The sequence below is a fragment of the Cervus elaphus genome, chromosome 4 (genome assembly GCF_910594005.1).
Source record: "Cervus elaphus chromosome 4, mCerEla1.1, whole genome shotgun sequence".
In the NCBI taxonomy this organism is placed as follows: Eukaryota; Metazoa; Chordata; class Mammalia; order Artiodactyla; family Cervidae; genus Cervus; species Cervus elaphus.
Genome location: NC_057818.1, coordinates 15,003,458 through 15,020,597, shown reverse-complemented (window position 1 = coordinate 15,020,597; position 17,140 = coordinate 15,003,458). Strand labels below are relative to the sequence as shown.

Sequence of the window (17,140 nt, the reverse complement as noted above, 5' to 3'; positions counted from 1 at the left end):
GCTCTCCTCTGTACATTTCCAGGTAATAACTCATGTCTAAAATCATCAATGGACATATGGTACATTTTAAAATGGCTTAAAAACAAAAGTGCAGCAAAATACCTTCAACCAACAGGTATCTTACAGTTAACTAATGCTACTGCACTCACTCACCAACAAGGAATCACTGAGTGCGGAAAAGTCACACTACACAGTGGGTGGGTGAAGAATAGAAATGAATAAAGTTTCGATCTAATGGAATCAAAGCTATTTAATTGAACATTTCCAACAAATATTTGAAAATGATAAAATGGATCAGAAATGATTCTCCAATTTGAAGGCCTGTCTCTCCTCCCTTGACTGTCTGGAGTCAAAGCCTTTGAGGTGAGACTTGACCAAAGGAGTTCAGGGCTGTGGGCGATCATCCAACAACAGGAACAGCCTTGGCGGTTTTACTGTAAAGCTACTTGGCCTCAACCAACATGAGCCTCCAAAGACAATGTGATTCCAACAATCTACAATACTGGAAACATGTATGTAAGTAACTACAACATGCAACTTCTTCTTAAAAGCATTACCATAGGTTTCCAGCCCAAATCTCAGTCAACTTCCTCCTGGCCTTGTCCAACCTGAAACCATCTTGTGTGGCACAACTCCGGGGACAGGTAACAGGCGTAGACTGACATGCTGGCGGCACTAACTAGTTACCCTCAGCCTGAAGCTGCCTTCCCTGCTGCCCACAGGCCCAGGAGACACCGAACAGTGAATCCTGGGTGCTGGGTGCCCTCCCACAGTCCCAAGCCCCCTCGGGGGACCAGGATTCCTGAGGAATGGAACAGGGAGCAGGAGACCAGGGCCAACGGAGCCAGCTGCCTCAGGCAGGGTGATGGCCCACAGCTCCACGCTCAGTGAGACAGAAGACGCAGGGCTGCTTCTGTGACTTCTCTAGGATATTTCTGGGAACCAGTCAACATCAAACTTTCTCTGCATCTGACCTTTTATAGATTAAACTACATTTTCCACCGTTTCTGGTAGAGAAGGCTTTTCCGAGAGGGATTAATCCCAAGCTACCTAGGTTCTCCAAGATGTGTGTCTGCGTTTTGGCAGGAACGCCTTTTCTTAAAGGAAACATTTTTCTTAGAAGTGAAGCGACAGTGCGTGCTGGTGGCAAGGTGTCACAGACCATTAACAGTGGACTGGAACCCCAGGGATGGCAGAGACTGCTCCAAAGCCACAGATAAAGGACCCTGCACACACACCATACCACACCCCACCCCCTCCACACACAGCCCTTCTTCTCATCCACTCCAAAAAAGATCTACACATAAAATGTTGGATGCTTCCCATCTCTTCTAATCTTCTTCCCAGCTGGGTTTTAAAGGCCTCATTTTACGGAAAAAATTCTGAAAGCTACTGAAATTCACTTTTAACCAAAGTAGAAGGACGCACACAAAAGCCAAAGATGTCGAGAGAGGCTTCAGAGTCTCAAAAATGCTAGAGCTGTTTATCTAGATCCCGAGAAAACATCTCATAGATGCAAGACAAGAGGAACGTGGACACATCACCATGCAGCCTGATTTTCTGTAAGACACGTGAACCGTGTGTGTGTGTGTGTGTGTGTATATATTTGTGTGTGTCTGGCATATTCATCTCTACAGAGATGGGCTTACCAGAACACACCCATCTCCCAGGTTTCCAAGTGTCCTGATGTCATTCAGCCTGCAAACACACATAAACCTTTTTCATACACATTTTAGATTACGTTAACCACAACTGTAAAAAAAATAAAAATCTTCTACCAAAATACACATCTAGTTGAAACAGTATTAAACCATTTCATGGTTCCCAATATAAAGAGCATGACTAACACTGCAGTCTTTTAAAAGATTCCTCACGTGGCAAAAATCCCCAAAATACAGACAAAAAATCGGACCCAATTCAAATGTTTCAACAGGTACGATGCTGCCTGATGACAGGGTAGAGACATCCTACTAGGTCATCGTCGCCTGACCCACAGATCCCCTGGCTCCACACCCAGGCGCCTGCTGAACGCACAGTGCCACAAGCAGGACACAGCCCACGGGTCTGCTCTTACCTTCCTCACACACTTCATGGTCAACAGTGGTACTGACCAAAAGAGGCGCCAGTGCCCTCTGAGGAACACACTGTTCTTGGGCGCTGACAAGCCCTGGAAACAGAGGTGCCTCTTCCAAACAGCCTGCTCGGGAGCACGACTTTTAATCACACGAATAAATGCTGGGGTCTTTGCTTTGTTTTCTTAAGCTCCCCCCAAACCAAGATGAAAAGAATATAAAACGTACATCAGAAATTGTATAACTCTAGATTTTTTTAAATCTCAATTTTTTTAATGCAGAAAAAGACATCTTAAGACTAAAGCAAAGAGGAACTAAAGAGCCTCTTGATGAAGGTGAGAGGAGAGTGAAAAAGCCGGCTTATAACTCAACGTTCAAAAAACTAAGATCATGGCATCCGGTCCCATCACTTCATGGCAAATAGACGGGGAAACAATGGAAACAGTGAGTTTATTTTCTTGGGCTCCAAAATCACTGCAGATGGTTACTGCAGCCATGAAATTAAAAGACGCTTGCTCCTTGGAAGAAAAGCTGTGAGAAACCTAGACAATGTATTGAAAAGCAGAGACATTACTTTGCCAACAAAGATCTGTCTAGTCAAAGCTACGGTTTTTCCAGTAGTCATGTATGGATGTGAGAGCTGGACCATAAAGAAGGCTGACCACTGAAGAACTGATGCTTTTGAACTGTGGTCCTGGAGAAGACACTTGTGAGTCCCGTGGACAGCAAGGAGATTAAACAGTCAACCCTAAAGGAAATCAATCCTGAATATTCACTGGAAGGATTGATGCTAAAGCTGAAGTTCCAACACTTTGGCCACCTGACGCAAAGAGCCAACTCATCAGAAAAGACCCTGATGCTGGCAAAGACTGAAGACAGGAGAAGAATGGGACGACAGAAGATGAGATGGTTGGATGGCATCACCAACTCAACAGACTTGAGTTTGAGCAAGCTCCTGGAGATGGTGCAGGACAGGGAAACCTGGTGTGCTGCAGTCCACGGGGTCACAAAGAGTTGGACACAACTGAGCAACTGAACAACAACAGTTCAACAAAATCTTAACGATACACTCTAAGCATAAAAAATGCACCCAACTTTTATCATCGGCCAAGTTGCCCCAACAACAGAGCACACAGTTAATAGTTGTGTCAAGTTTCTCAATGCAGATTTTATGCCACTTGGGTGGGTGGGCTGAGGTCGATGCTAGGGCTGACAGGCTAACTGCCAACCCACTAGCCTGAGCAGGAGGCTCACTTTCAGGACTTAAGGTGCGTGAATCACCCAGCAACCGTCTCCATGGGAATCTGCCAGGCCTTTCCTGGCGCTTGGGCAGGACCCTGCCTCTACAGGAAGGACACAGTCCTGCCCTTTAGCAGCTCATGGTCAAGCCACACGGGGCCCAGCGTGGGTGCCGAGAGATGCCACATGCCTCCCTGCCGACCACCTCACAGCTCGTCCTCCCGATTCAGAGCAGGACACAGATAGACCAGACCACCCTCAGAAGCGTGGTCACTTCAGGGCCTGCGTGTCTGTGTCCCAGCTCTCAAAAGCTGGCCACATCCCCTGGGGGCCCGGCCACCATGCTGTGAGGCCCCAGGCCACGTGGGGAGCCTACATGAGGACCAAGGGGTTGGGGGGACAGCCCAGCTCCAGCCCCAGGAGGAGCCCTACACAGAGCAGGCCCCTGGGTCTTTAGACGGCCTGGGGACTCCACAGCTCTGGACAGTTCACATCAGGTGAGCTCAGTGAGGGCTTCAGTGTCTTTCTCTCAGGACCAGAAGAAAACAGCAGTGGTTGGAGTTTGACAGAAATAAATGGGAACAAAACCTGCCTTATACTGGCAGACAGAGACTGCACAACAAGCTGGGACCCACCACAAGTGAGCACTTACCTGCCCATCCTGTCCCACGTGGTGTATCTGCAGATTGCCCTACAAAACGGATGAAAACAAAAACAATCAAAGACAATGCTTCAAGACTCAAGAGACAGAGGCAGGAATGTCCCCAGGCTGTTTGTGAGAATCAGCAGGACTGTTAACATCCATTCTACAAAAACACAATCCTCCATAGCCATAAAAACCTCAAAATACTTAAGCTACATTTACAAATACTATTTTTTCTTAGAAAAACAAAGCAAACCAATTAAAAAACATTGTACCTAACCCCCAACCCTGACTCCAAATGAAAATGTTATTTTCTCCTAACTTTTTACTTGGAACCAGTCTTAGACTCACAATAAGAATTTAAAGTAGCCCAGAGAGGTCCCATACTCCCCCACGAGACACCTGACACATCACGTGGCATTACTGCAACCAGGAAACATATGGGACACAATGCAATTAACCAGACCACAAGGATACCAGGATCTCATCAGCTGCAAATCCATTTTCACTGATTTAAAAAAATATTTGCTTTAAGTCTGGTAGGCTGTTAAACATCTCTCTACAGATATCCTCACTTTGACAAAATAATTACCTAATTTTTAAATGAACAAGGTTAAGTTTTAATGTGATAAGAACACTAACTGCCTGCTGTAACTTATTACAAAGCAATCATTATACTATCAGCAATTGCTTCTAATTTAGTGCGCCCAATTCCTAATGGAAGCAAAAAACACTAGGTTCTATGGACAAAGGATTCAGTTAAGAAAACTGGAGAGAACGTGAGTAAAATTGATAATAAAAATTGAAATTTAGAAGTACTTCAGTGACAATATAAAAGCAATGCACATTGCCTCCTCCTTTTCCCATCCTTGCAGTTTTCCTTCAAGAGCCCCCGTCGAGGGAGGTGGCAAGGCAGGTGAGCCGGGGGATGCCTGGCCCTGTGGGTGTGGCCCCTCACCCGTGCCCAGTAAAGGGAGGCCCCCACACTCCTGGGGGTGCCCCCGCTTAGCTTGCAGCCTGTTCCCCCACCCTGGCCCCCACAACCTACTGCTCTGTGTGAGATCACAGACGCACCCTTAAGAATGTCTCTCCTGGGACCTGGGACCCAGAGGTTAGGGGGCAATAGCCCTGAAGCAGGAAGCAAGCCCATCCCTCAGCTCCACCCACACTGGGCACAAAGGTCAAGAGTCAAAGGTCAGGGTGTGGGTTCAGGGTCCTGGACAAGGTGCAGGGAACCACGATGGCCAGAATGGACGGCCCCCAGCCCCAGCCCTTCAGCCTCTCCTTTGAGAAGAAGGTGGGCATCAGGCTGACCTTCCCAAGCCAGGCACCCCGTGGCAGCCGCCACAAACACAGAGGGCAGGCGTGCAGCCGGAAGCCCCTGCCTCCATCCTTACTATGGGCAGCGGTAAGGAGGATGCCCATGGGGAGAGGCCAGGATGGGTGGCCAGGGCAGGGCCAGAGAAAGCTGCGGCGGCTCACAGGCCTACATGTACTCTCTCACGGGACTCCCACCCTCTCAAGGCGGGCACCAGCCCCCCGAGCAGAGGGAGCCAAGATCGGTGGGGAGAACAGGGAGGCCGCAGTCTGGGGCAACCCTCTTATGCTCCTCCCACCCCTGGGCTGGAGTGCAGGAAGGTCTGCATCTCAGACGAGACAGCGGTCCAGAGGGCAGCCCGCCAGGAGCAAAAGCCTCCGTACAGCAAGTGTCCAGAAACAAACCCTAATGGCCACAGGCGCAGCCAGGGCAGGAAGGCCCAGAGGGCAGGCGGGCCTCAAGTCTGTGCCCCAGAAGCAGGCGTCAGGGGGTCCCTGATGGATGCCCGTGTCACCCGGGGCAGCCCAGTGGTCGTGCACACTGCAGAGGTCGGAGTGGAGGGGGCGTGTGGGCCCCGGGCCAGCTGGCAGACTCACCTCACTGTCCTGCGTGATCTGCACCTGCTCCCCCTGAGGCACCTGGGCGATGTGTAGGTGGCCCTGTGGGATCCGCAGAAGAGAAGACACAGGAAGCATCAGGGCAGACAAGAGACACTCGCTCCTGGCTCACCCTCACAGCTCAGGACAAGGGAGTGGAGGCCGGAGCGGCCAGGGCCACAAAGCACTGTGTGAGCTACTGACCCGCCTCCCAAAGGACCACTTTAAGACCCTAACACGTAACACTTTGCAGTCATTCTTAAAGGGGCAGCGAGGCCTAGGAAAACTCTGCTGAATCTTTAAATGTCACTAAACGAGCAAATTTAAAAATGTGAAGGACACACAGAAAAGAGGAGGAACCAAAATTTTCCAGAAAACTGAAAAGTTTTTGGCTTTTTTTTTTTAAACCGTACTATCAACCGGGAGGGACCAGAAACCGTGGACTTTCAGGAAGGGCCCCTAGTAACCTGGGGGTGCACGAGGCCACACAGCATCATGACCAGAAAGGTCGGTGGCTATTGTACCCATGTCCACAGAGAGAACAGGTCAGTCAACTCTTTAAATCAATGACTATGTAAACAGCTGAAGTAAACATTAATAAATATTGTTCCAAAGAATAAAGACTCCAAGTAAAATGTCTGCAGGTACAGGCAGACAAATTATAACTGTAAATTTTAACTTTGCTCAATGAAATGAATATACATTATCTTATTTAAAATTCACCTTAACCAAAATGGGCCTGAAAGTAAACCAGGGAAGATTTCTCTGTGGTTTTCATGTTACCACGTCTATGTAAACCCTGCATCACAGTTTTCTATTCTGGAATTCTTTCAGAGAGCTTCCTCACTAATGAGATAAGAGTCACTGCCTCTGGGACTGTCAGCCAAACAAAGAACCACTGTTTGTAGTTGCTCTGCCTCCCCCAGAAGACATGCCCCTCACAAGTGCCCCCTGTGCTCTCAGGAAGCACTCCTTCTCCAGACGGTGTATGGAGTGCGGCATCTAACCAGGTGTCCAGGAGGCCGCCCTGCCACAAGCCTGCTGGCAAGAAGGCTGGGTGACGAAGCACCCCCAGGATCCCCAGGGAGTTCCTGCCTGCTCTCCTTGGCCACGGGACCCACGAAGGGTTGGGAGGGATGTCCACTTGGGCAAGCAGCGCACGAGGCAAAGCCAGGCAGGCGGGGTGGGCTGGGTGCCACGTGGAGGGGCACCTGTCACCCAATCCAAAGAGGCTACACGCTAAGGCCTCCAGCTTCCTCCACTGGCCCTCAGTACAGGGTGCCTGTGCTTCTGAGCTGAGGAAATACCTAGGGCACATCATGGTGCCCCCAGGAAGACTGGCAGAAGCGCAGAGTTGCAGGGACCATAAGGGGTGGGTATGTGTGAGATGTAGGAGGACTACCTTGACTGCTTCTGCTTTGATTTGTCACTGGAACCTTCCCCCAAGCTGTCAGTGGGGTCCAGAACTGCAGGAAAAGCTGGTCGTGCCCCTCACCCTCCCCTCCCCTCCCGCTCACGAGGGCAGGCTGGAGAGAAGTACATACTACTTGGACCTGCCCGTCTTCCCCGATCTGGTGGATCTGGACCTGCTGGGCATTGGCCAGGGCGTAGTGCAGGGCCTGTGGGGGCGGCTGCTGCAGCTCACTGGTGGGCGGCGGCGTGCTCATCATGGTCTCTGCAGAGAGGTACACATGTGCCTGAGAGATCAGCCCAGGCTGAGCCCACCTCCGCCTTCCCCTGCCCCCACAGGGAGGGAGGGGAAGCCCTCCATCCTGGACTTGGCAGCTCCTGGATGTGCAGCATCACGAGCAGCAGCTGTTCACACAGCAGAGATTTCTGACCTGTGGACAGAGATGAAGAACTGACCACCCCCAAACAGGGAGGTTCCCAGCCACCCACTGGGTATAAGTGAAGCTCCTCAGACGAAGCAACAAAAATGAAAAACAGGAAGAAAGTAGACATTAAACTCTGTTTCAGACCAGCCCAAAGTAGGATTGGTCCATGGATTATTTGGGGGAAAAGCCCCACTAACTCAATTAAAGGTAAACTTTCCAATACAAGTTTTGTTGTTGCTTAGTTGCTCAGTTGTGTCCAACTCTTTGCAATGCCATGGACTACAGCCTGCCAGGCTCCTCTATCCGTGAGATTCTCCAGGCAAGAAGACTAGAGTGGGTTGCCATTTCCTTCTCCAGGGGATCTTCCTGGCCCAAGGATCGAACCGGGGTCTCCTGTATTGCAGGCAGATGCTTTACTGCTGAGCCACCAGGGAAGCCAAGTAGTGTGCTTTACATGTTTAACCCAAAATGAGACACGTTTGTTTTCATGTGTACCACTTTTAATCACAATGCTATCTCAACCAGGAGAATTTTCTTATACACTTAGAACATTAAGACTCAAAAAAATTTTCATTATCAATGTACATAAAATATTTTTGTTGTAAAGAATGGATTAGGGCTGCCCTGATAACTCAGTTGGTAAAGAATCTGCCTGCAATGTGAGAGACCTGGGTTTGATCCCTGGGTTGGGAAGATCCCCTGGAGAAGGGAAAGGCTACCCACTCCAGTATTCTGGCCTGGAGAATTCCATGGACTGGATAGTCTCCATGGGTTGCAAAGAGTTGGACACGACTGAGCGACTTTCACTTTCACTTCCTAAGAATGAATTACTCAAAAAACTTCTAAAGGTAAAGACATATTAGAGTGAAACTCCTTGAGAAGTAGAATACGGACGTGAATGGAAGTATGAAAAAGATACGAAACATCTGATTCTCAAAGAACAGACTTTTCATGCACTTTTGATAGCTTAACAGTGCATATCAGCCTGACATGGTATAGACTCCACTGACTACCTTTTAAAAACTTACAATATAACAGCATTAAAATGGTAACACGTGCAACACATCAGAAACCTCAAATTAAAGTTACTGAACTAACCACACAATCAATAGCTCCCTACAAGCACGCAACTTCGTGAAAACCAATTTAAATCCATGTTTTATAATCTATACTGATATCAACATCCAGTGGAAAAATGGGCCTCGGTTACTTGCTTGCGATCCAAGAACAATCCAAGAGCTAAGGCAAGTGATGGGAGACAAGGTTTCCTGCTGAGGGAAGATTCCCGCCGCCCCCCCCCCAAGCTGCTCCCAGCAGAAAGACATAGAAAGGGCAGCCCCTCAAAGGCCTTGCCCCACTGGCTGGTGCTCCTCCACGTCCAGAGAGACACAAGGTCGGAGGCTGGTTCCCTGCAACCCTCACGTTCTTGGCCCTACACGGATGCTCCCCAACAAGAGCTGAAGGGAAAGTGCTGGGGGTGTTCACACAATAAAGGGCAGCCCCTTACACTCAAGCACATATACAAACTCACACAGTGTGGCCAGACAGGAGTGTGAAATACAGAGGTTTTAATAAATTGATACCTTAAAAGTCCCTTAAAACTAGTGATGTGGTGGTTTGTGCTCAAACTGGCAGTACTAATCCAGCTTTAAAGAGAGCAGCCTTGGCTCAGATGCTCACAGACAGCATTTACTTGTCAGTTCCTCTTCTGTGTGCTGATAATTCAGAAGTAAACAAGACAACCCCAGCTGGAATTACTACGGAGCCCAAATTTGCGGAATCCTGGCTGAATGACACGTTCCTGGATTATGTCTGTCACCAGAAGAGCCTTAGGTACCAGATTGGCTGTGTCGGGCCTCGAGTACGCAGGAAGATCAGTACAAAATCCCAGAGGCCCTTCAACCAACCACCCTGTGCATATCAAGTTTGAGCCAAGTAGGCAGTGAGTTAAGACAGAAAAACGTCAAGTCAACAGGAAGTTACAGAAACTTTGACAAAAGAAGAAAGTGCTGTTCTGTGTTTCTCTCAAAATTCTAAGGGCTCCAGTGTCTGAGGAAGGGGCCCCCTCTGGCTCCCAGGAGACCAACCTCCCAAGAGCAGCCCGAGCCCACCCCAGAGGCGCAGCATGGAGAGCTGGGTGGACGGAGGCAGCGTGCCCTGTAGCACCAAGGAGTCTGCCTCCAAGACCCAGAGGACAGCTGACCCAGCAGGATGACACGGGGTTCCCCTGCCCCTGAGAAAGCTTCGGTCACTCTCGCCAAGGAAGGTGCTACTGGACTCTGCAGACCTTCCCAGGGCCAGCCAGAGTCCATCCCAAAGGACACGTCCTAAGAACCGGAGCCTGCCCAGCCTTGGCACTGAAGAGCCTGTTCGCCACCCACGAGAGGACACAAGGCCAATGGCCGCACCGAGCCGCTCAAACCCAAACCCTCTCAGGAGGAACACTGCTGTGTTTATAAACAGAGAACAAACGAACCGAAGACGCAAAAGTGCCATTAAACCAAATTACTGTCATTCAGCTGAAGGGAACACTAGTAACTGGAAGAAAAACATTTAAGTAAGTGAGCGAGAGTAAAGATGAAGGTCGTCATCACCAGCCCCTGCTGGAGACCAAGCCTGAGCAGCAAAGGGCACTTTGGGACCAGCCCAGCCTCCCCGCCCGGCTCAGACCCGGTCCAGGCTAGCTGAGGGCCTCACACAGGCGCTGGCCGGAAACATGGGGTTTCAAGACCACTGCCCAGATGGCGTCTGAACACCATCCCGAGGGGGGCCAGACAGCTGGCCAAGGCTAAGCTGCCGGTGGTCCTGGCTGAACCCCTCCTGCGGCTGCCAAGCCCAGACCGCTCTGCTCCTCAGTACCCGCATGGGAGCGTCTCCCAGGGCATGAGTGGGCACGGCGCATGTGCCTCTGACGGCCCCGGACCACCCGCCTGGCTGTCCACAAACCTGAGGCTCCGTACGAGGACGAGGACGGCGTTCTCCTGGAGAAGCTCTTGACCGCCAGGCTCTGGCCTCGCTGTTTTCGCCGCCAGGCTGTCCGACACTTGGAGTCGATACTCTGTTTAATTCGATACCAGTCAGATTCCGTGATTCCAAACTTATAGAAGAGGTGACCTGCAGAACACATCCAACGGGAAGAAGGTGAGATGCGGCCTCCTACCCAGCTGTGGTCAGGGCGCAGCGGGAACAGAAAGCTGATGGGCAAGAGCCACCTCGGGCGTGCCTGTCGTGGGTGACGACGGCTTTTCATTCATTTAGCTTGAACTTTTTTGCTCTGATCCACTCACATCAAAGGGAGACAAGCTACAAGCTGGAGGTGAGGGTTCCCACAGGCGTCCTGGATGCCCACGCTCCAACCATCCACCCTGATCTCATACACGGCCTCCTGGGTCCTGAGACTGAGACAGAAGTCAAGGGTCCTGAGAGCTTTACCGAAACTCCGACCTGTCACCCCTAGCGTGCTGCCCAGCTGCCTCCTTTCCCCCTCTCACGTTTCGGCTCCAACACGATCTAAATGATCCTCCCCTCAACCAGCCCACTTGACCCCAGAACCCTCCCAACTGTCACCCCCTAGATATTAATGATGTTTACTCCATTTCCTCCACAAACACAGGGGATCTTTGTTCTGCTCAAAGAACAGAGAACAGGCATCTCATGCCTGCCAAGAACACAGAACATCCAAGCGAGGACAGACGCATCAATGTTCGTTGACTAAAAACGTTGATTACAATTCATCTGAAGACATTCTTATACAGTTACTTGAGTCTGAGGCTTATGGAAGTTCCCCTGCCTCCCCGTCTACCTCCTCAGTCAGAACAGAACTCCCTAAAGGCAGAGACCAGCCCTCTCCCTGGAGCCCTTGCACACCCAGCCTAGTGGGCATCACATCCACAGACCGCTGGCCAGAGAGGCAGGGACACCAGGCTGCAGCCCACCGGCACCCTCGCCATGGCCCCTACATGATGGCAAGTTCTCCATGCGCAGCACGGGCATCTGAGACCCCCTCCCACGGGAGGAGACCCTGCCCTGCCAGCCCGCCCATCTCTCAGGGGACCACTTCATCTCTTCCTGTGCTCAACGGACAGAAGTAGCTGTCAGGAACGTGGGAACCACAAGAAATGCTTTTCACCACGGTGACCTCCTGTCTAGCTGGTCATGAAGCTCCACTGAATGAAGAGAAAATAAGTGGATGAAATTCAGAAATTTAATAAGAAGAAGATTAAGCTGAAAAACTTCCTGTTTTGACTACTAAGAGCACCAAGTCTGGAGTATCTGCTGAGAGATAAATTGATGCCCAAAATCTGAAATCTGCTCTATGGGGACCACACAACCTAGAAATAATCAAAACAAAGGAAGTGTCTGTTTTCTTAAGTAAACTATATTTTCTTTTGTCAAAACAGCTCCTGACTTTTTGTGAACACAAGCTAAGACATTTTTAACTCTAAACAGAATGACAACCAAAATGTCTGTAATCTTGATAAAGAGTAATGGGGTTAAGGAGGGCTGGGTTTAGGGGATCGGGGAGAAGTTGAACCACAGTGGTCTCAGCCCCACACTGTCACCCTGCAGGGAAGGAAACACATGAGGGCCGTGGCACCTCTGGTTTCCAGGTCATCTCTAACCAGAGTCATCCCTCTCTATTTACTGAGGGATGGCTCCATGCAAGGGATGGCTCTAAGTGCAGGGCAAACTCACAAAGTCCTGGCCAGTTATTCACTTGAACGACAAGAGAACCCAACTACGCGTTGCAGTTACAATAGAACTCAAACACTGACTGAGTCCAACTATCGGAACTACAATCATATAGTCACTGGGGATCGACCACTAAATACAGTTGTACAGTCACAGGAAGAGCCAGCTACCGACTACAGCTGCAGAGGAGCCCAAACACAGGCAAAGAACTGATGACCACACACACGTCACCACCTCATCAGGGGCCTGCTCCAACACAGACGGACCCCTGCAGACCACCCTCCGGCCCCTCATGCCTTCCACGCAAGGAAAACACCTTCCAAACACCTCAACGGATTAACAAGATTATGCAAACTTTCAGAACTTGTTACTAACAGAAAAGAATATATACAAGACACACGAAGGTGTACAAATAAGAAACAAACAAAAACGTTAATACTTAAAATTCGACTTTGTAAAAACCAACCTGCCAGTTCAAAACCTGGCTTACGGGCTTACGTCCTTTAAAGAAAAAATACACATTCTTATAGTTCTGCATTAACCATTTTAAAATGCTTCTAAGACATCTTATTACATAGTTCCTTCCAACAGTGACTCAAGACTCCGGCTCTATGGCAGATGCCCCCACGATGGCTGCCAAGAAAAACTAATGAAGGAACCAGCAGCACTGATGCCCCCCCACCAAGAGGCTTGGCTCTGCCCCGGGAACCGTACAGGGCTGGGGTGGGGCAGGGGGCACCGAAGGCTGGCGCCACAGCTGGGCTTCCTCTCACTTTGCCAAAGGCATCTCCCATCTTTTCTGACAGCTCTGAGCAACCTCAGCTGAGTGAAAGGAGGAGAGAAGCTCCCATAATGAGTGATAAAAAGATTACTTTGAATTAACTGCTTTTCACACTTGTTGAAGCATTTTATCTCAAGTCATTTGATGCTCTTAAGAAAACTTCATGAAATAAGAATGCCACTATCCTCACTTTAGCTCCAAAGCTGAGTTATCAGCGAGGAGTGAGAACCAGCCTAAAAATTCAGGCCTTTGGCGCCCACCCATGTAGAGAAGAAATGGCCACAGACAAGCCCAGCAGCCCCTCCCCACCCCAGCACCTCAGGACTCCCCGTCTCAGCGCTTGGTCTCAGCGGCAGACAAGCCAGCCCCTCAGTGGCTGGGCGGAAGCGGGGGGACTGTGCAGCAGGCAAGCCCCACCCCGCCACGGGCGCCCTGCCCCTTGGAGTGTGAGGAGAGCCCACTCCACAGTGACCTGAGATCCAGGGCCCCGCCTGCCTCTGCTTCTCACAGGCTCCCTCCCCCCACCAGCCCACACTGACCACCACTTCCTCCCAGCCCCCAGAGAGGCGTGCTGGGCCGGGCTGGTAGGAGCCTGATCACCAGGTTCCAGAGAACCCAGGCCCTGAGCATTGTACTGAAACGTGCCCCAAAGTTCACGTCCACGCCCAGGACCCAGAACGTGGTGATGCACCCTGGACACAAGGTCGCTGCAGACATGACAAATTAACTGCAGATGCGGTCACACTGGAGTACAGTGGGCTCTGAGTGCAGCAGGACAGGGTCGCCAGGAGGAGAGGAGAGACACACAGACACACAGGCTCACACAGCCGTGTGACGACAGACACTGACTCGCGCTGCTACAAACCACGATGGCCACGGGTCATAGGCTGTGAGCCTTCACCACAGACAAGAGAGACTCACCCCCAGCCCTCCCAGGGAGACTGGCTCTGCTAGAACCATGGTCTCAACCTCATGGCCCCAGACACAGCCAGCCTGTCACACACCAGAGAGGCCAGTGTCAGCGGGGCTCTGGGTCCCCGTGGACCATCAGCAACACCCTCTCTCTCCCAGGCTGACTCGGGAAAACCTGACGACAGTCCTCATGGACACGTGACTCCCATCTGTGCTGCTAAATCACATCTACCCGCACTAAGGTCTCTCCATGTTGGCCCCCTCACAGTTGTCTTCAAAGACCTGTCAGCTCAGGGCCCCGGGGGCATACCAGCCTCATCTCTAATCTCACGAGATCAGCCACAGGCTCCCGCAGTCTGAGTGACTCACCAGTAAAGCCCTGAGAACTAGGCTACAGCGCTATCAATTCAACAGGGAAAAGGCAACTGCTCTGTCTTTAGGTCCTAAGCCTCATGACAACGTGGCAAATTTCTTTATGTTTACAATGAAGAGCTACTTTTGCACAGAGCACATGAACTGAATAGCTGGTCATCCCAGCTTCTGGGGGCCCGTTAACCCTGGGGAAGCCTGAAGAAGCTGGCATCCCACACGTTTTTCGCTCAGTAACCTTACTCCCGCGCTCAAAGAAGTGCTTATGTTTCAAAATGCTAATTTTTTTTCTCCCTGAAAAAACCAAGCACAGAAAATACTTCTGATAATCAGAAAAGAGAAAAAATGTAAAGCCCAGCCTTGTCCATAGTGAGGTGGGTGTGGCTGGCAGTGGTGACAGTGGGTTCCTGACCCAGGAGGTGGCTGGCATGGCCGAAGTCAGAAGTTGGAAAAAGAAACTGCAGGGACTTCCCCGGTGGGCCAGTGGTTAAGAATCCACACTTCCATTGCAACGGGCATGGGTTCGATTCCTGATCGAGGAACTAAAATCCCACATGCTAAGATGTGTGACCAAAAAATTTAAAAGAAGAAAGAAACGATAAGTTTAGTGAATGTGTATGGGGCACTCGCTCCTGACCAGCTCTGACCCAGAGCTCTCTGCACAGCTCCCTGCCCGCCCTGTGGGCCCACCCTTCTCCCAGACACAGGGCACCCCTGCTGCTGACCAGCTCTGACCCAGAGCCGCCCCAGCCCACCCCTGACAGCGGGGGTCCCCCAGTGCCCGCCCCCAGCGGAGCCCTCCCCGACGGGCCTGAGGCAGCACTTACACCGGATGCCGTAGATGGTCAGGGGGTCGAGCTGCTTTTTGCCATGCTTGCCCTGGCCCGAGAGGTTGGAGACGGCCTGCACCTCGCGGTGAAAGAGGTAGTCCAGCAGCGTGAGCGCCATCTTCTCGGCCGTGCGGCAGTTGGTGCTGATGTGCAGCATGTCGGAGGGGATGATGGCGCAGCGCACCCGCATCTCAGGGTTGTTCTCGTCCCCCAGCCACGTGCCGTTGGGGTAGTCCTCTGGAAGACAGAGGGGCCCGGGTGAGCCTCCAGCTTTCTCAAGGGGAGCCTGGGAGGCGAGCGTCCGGAGCTCAGCTCACTCGGGAGGACCTGCCCGCTCGGCCTCAGTGAGGCAGCCCAGGACGATCCCGGGACAGACAGGAAACTGCAGGCGGAAAGAGGGGTGGTGGGGCATCAGGGCAGATGGCGCCCCCTCCGCCGGGTGGGAGGCAGGAGCCCACCTGTCTGCAAGCCCAGCAGCACCCCACCAGCTCCGTCAGCAATGAGGGACGACGCTACACCCTGACCAAGGGCCGGTGTCCCCGACACGCCTCCCCCGGTCTGTCACAGTCTCCCGGGAGTTGCAGGCTTGACTAAGTGTGTGAAAGGGCTTAACGCTGTCAAACAAACACCAACTTTAAAAAGCCTCATCTTTTGGCCGAAGGAAACTCCACTTAGGAACGCAAATCAAGAGAACGCTCGACTCTGCTTGCACACTGGCCGCTTTCCAAGCACTCCTTCTGATCCTCATGTGGAAGCAAGTTGAGGAGCAAGGCGGCCCCTGAAAGCGCCTGCACTTGGGGGCAGGGCGACAGGAGGGGGAGTTAAACCTCACAGGCGGACCCGGCTTCCTGCTAAGGGTCGCCAGGCCAGGGGCCTTTAAGTCATGTTTCAGCCAGGGTTGTCACTGTTTCAAGATTTCTCATGAGATTTATTTTGAAATGTCCTGATTTACATTCTGGCCTCTATGCACAAAAAAAGGCCCTGCAAAGGGCAGCCAGCTCACCCGGCTTTGCCACAGGCCTGGAACAGAGCACAGGCCAAGGGGCCAGCTGTCTGGGACTTGCACGCTCTGCTCTGTGAGGGTGGCCTCTCCAGGCCAGGCTCCTGAATCACGCGATTTCCTCGAACACCAGGCAAGGCTCAGCAGCCCCATCATAATGACCACATCACCCCTGGGCCAGCCGGCCACTAGAGGGGTGAGGGAGACTGGCTCCTGACCTTGGCTAAGGACAGAACACAAATCACAAGCCTGACTTTTGGAACTCATAGTAAGAGATGAGTAAGAAGAACCACTTCTCAGGAACAGGCTGGTTTGGAGGCAAAGAGGGGGAGCCAGGAGCAGCTTTCTGCCGTCAGCCACCTGTAGCATTTACCTACCCACAGAAGAAGTGGACACATGATCCAAATGTAATGCGAAGGAACTTCTAGAGGCACTGGCTCAGGCACTGCTGGAATGCAGAAAAGGCACCAGCTCCCAGCGAGTTTATTAACTTACCTACACCGAGTGGCAACTCTATGCCTGGCACAGGGTCTAACGCTCAAGATCTAAACCTTCAGTGAACCTAGAATGACAGGCTTAACAACACCAGAGCAGAAGGACCGCCCTCCACCTGCAGCAGGGAGAGAATTGGAGGGGTCACTGAAGGAGGGCGCCCTGCAGGCCAGTGCAAGGACATCGGGCTGCAGGCTTCAACTCCAACCTCTGCACCGCCAAAGACCCTGCAGTTTTTCTCAGGAACAAGTATTATGAACTCTGTGTAGCCAGCTCCTATGTTTAAACAACATTTTTAAAGAAAAGTAAACACTGGACAAGAGTTCAGTGTCATTTTCCAAACCGTGAGTCAACATCATGT

The 17,140-nt window shown here is 51.4% G+C and overlaps 1 protein-coding gene across 9 annotated transcripts in view; it reads right to left on the bottom strand.

The window, feature by feature from the left end:
• LOC122691625 (BTG3 associated nuclear protein) overlaps nucleotides 1–17,140 on the bottom strand; it is a 69,851-nt gene that overhangs the window by 9,483 nt on the left and 43,228 nt on the right. For 4 of the 9 annotated variants that reach the window (XM_043898256.1, XM_043898258.1, XM_043898260.1 and 1 more), the window contains 5 exons: nucleotides 15,285–15,524; nucleotides 10,650–10,817; nucleotides 7,413–7,543; nucleotides 5,869–5,940; nucleotides 3,964–4,002 (listed from right to left, as the gene is read on the bottom strand). In XM_043898256.1, coding sequence (XP_043754191.1) covers nucleotides 3,964–4,002; nucleotides 5,869–5,940; nucleotides 7,413–7,543; nucleotides 10,650–10,817; nucleotides 15,285–15,524 — 650 coding nt within the window. The remainder of the gene's footprint in view (nucleotides 1–3,963; nucleotides 4,003–5,868; nucleotides 5,941–7,412; nucleotides 7,544–10,649; nucleotides 10,818–15,284; nucleotides 15,525–17,140) is intronic. The other 5 variants (XM_043898257.1, XM_043898259.1, XM_043898261.1 and 2 more) reach the window with 2 other exon arrangements.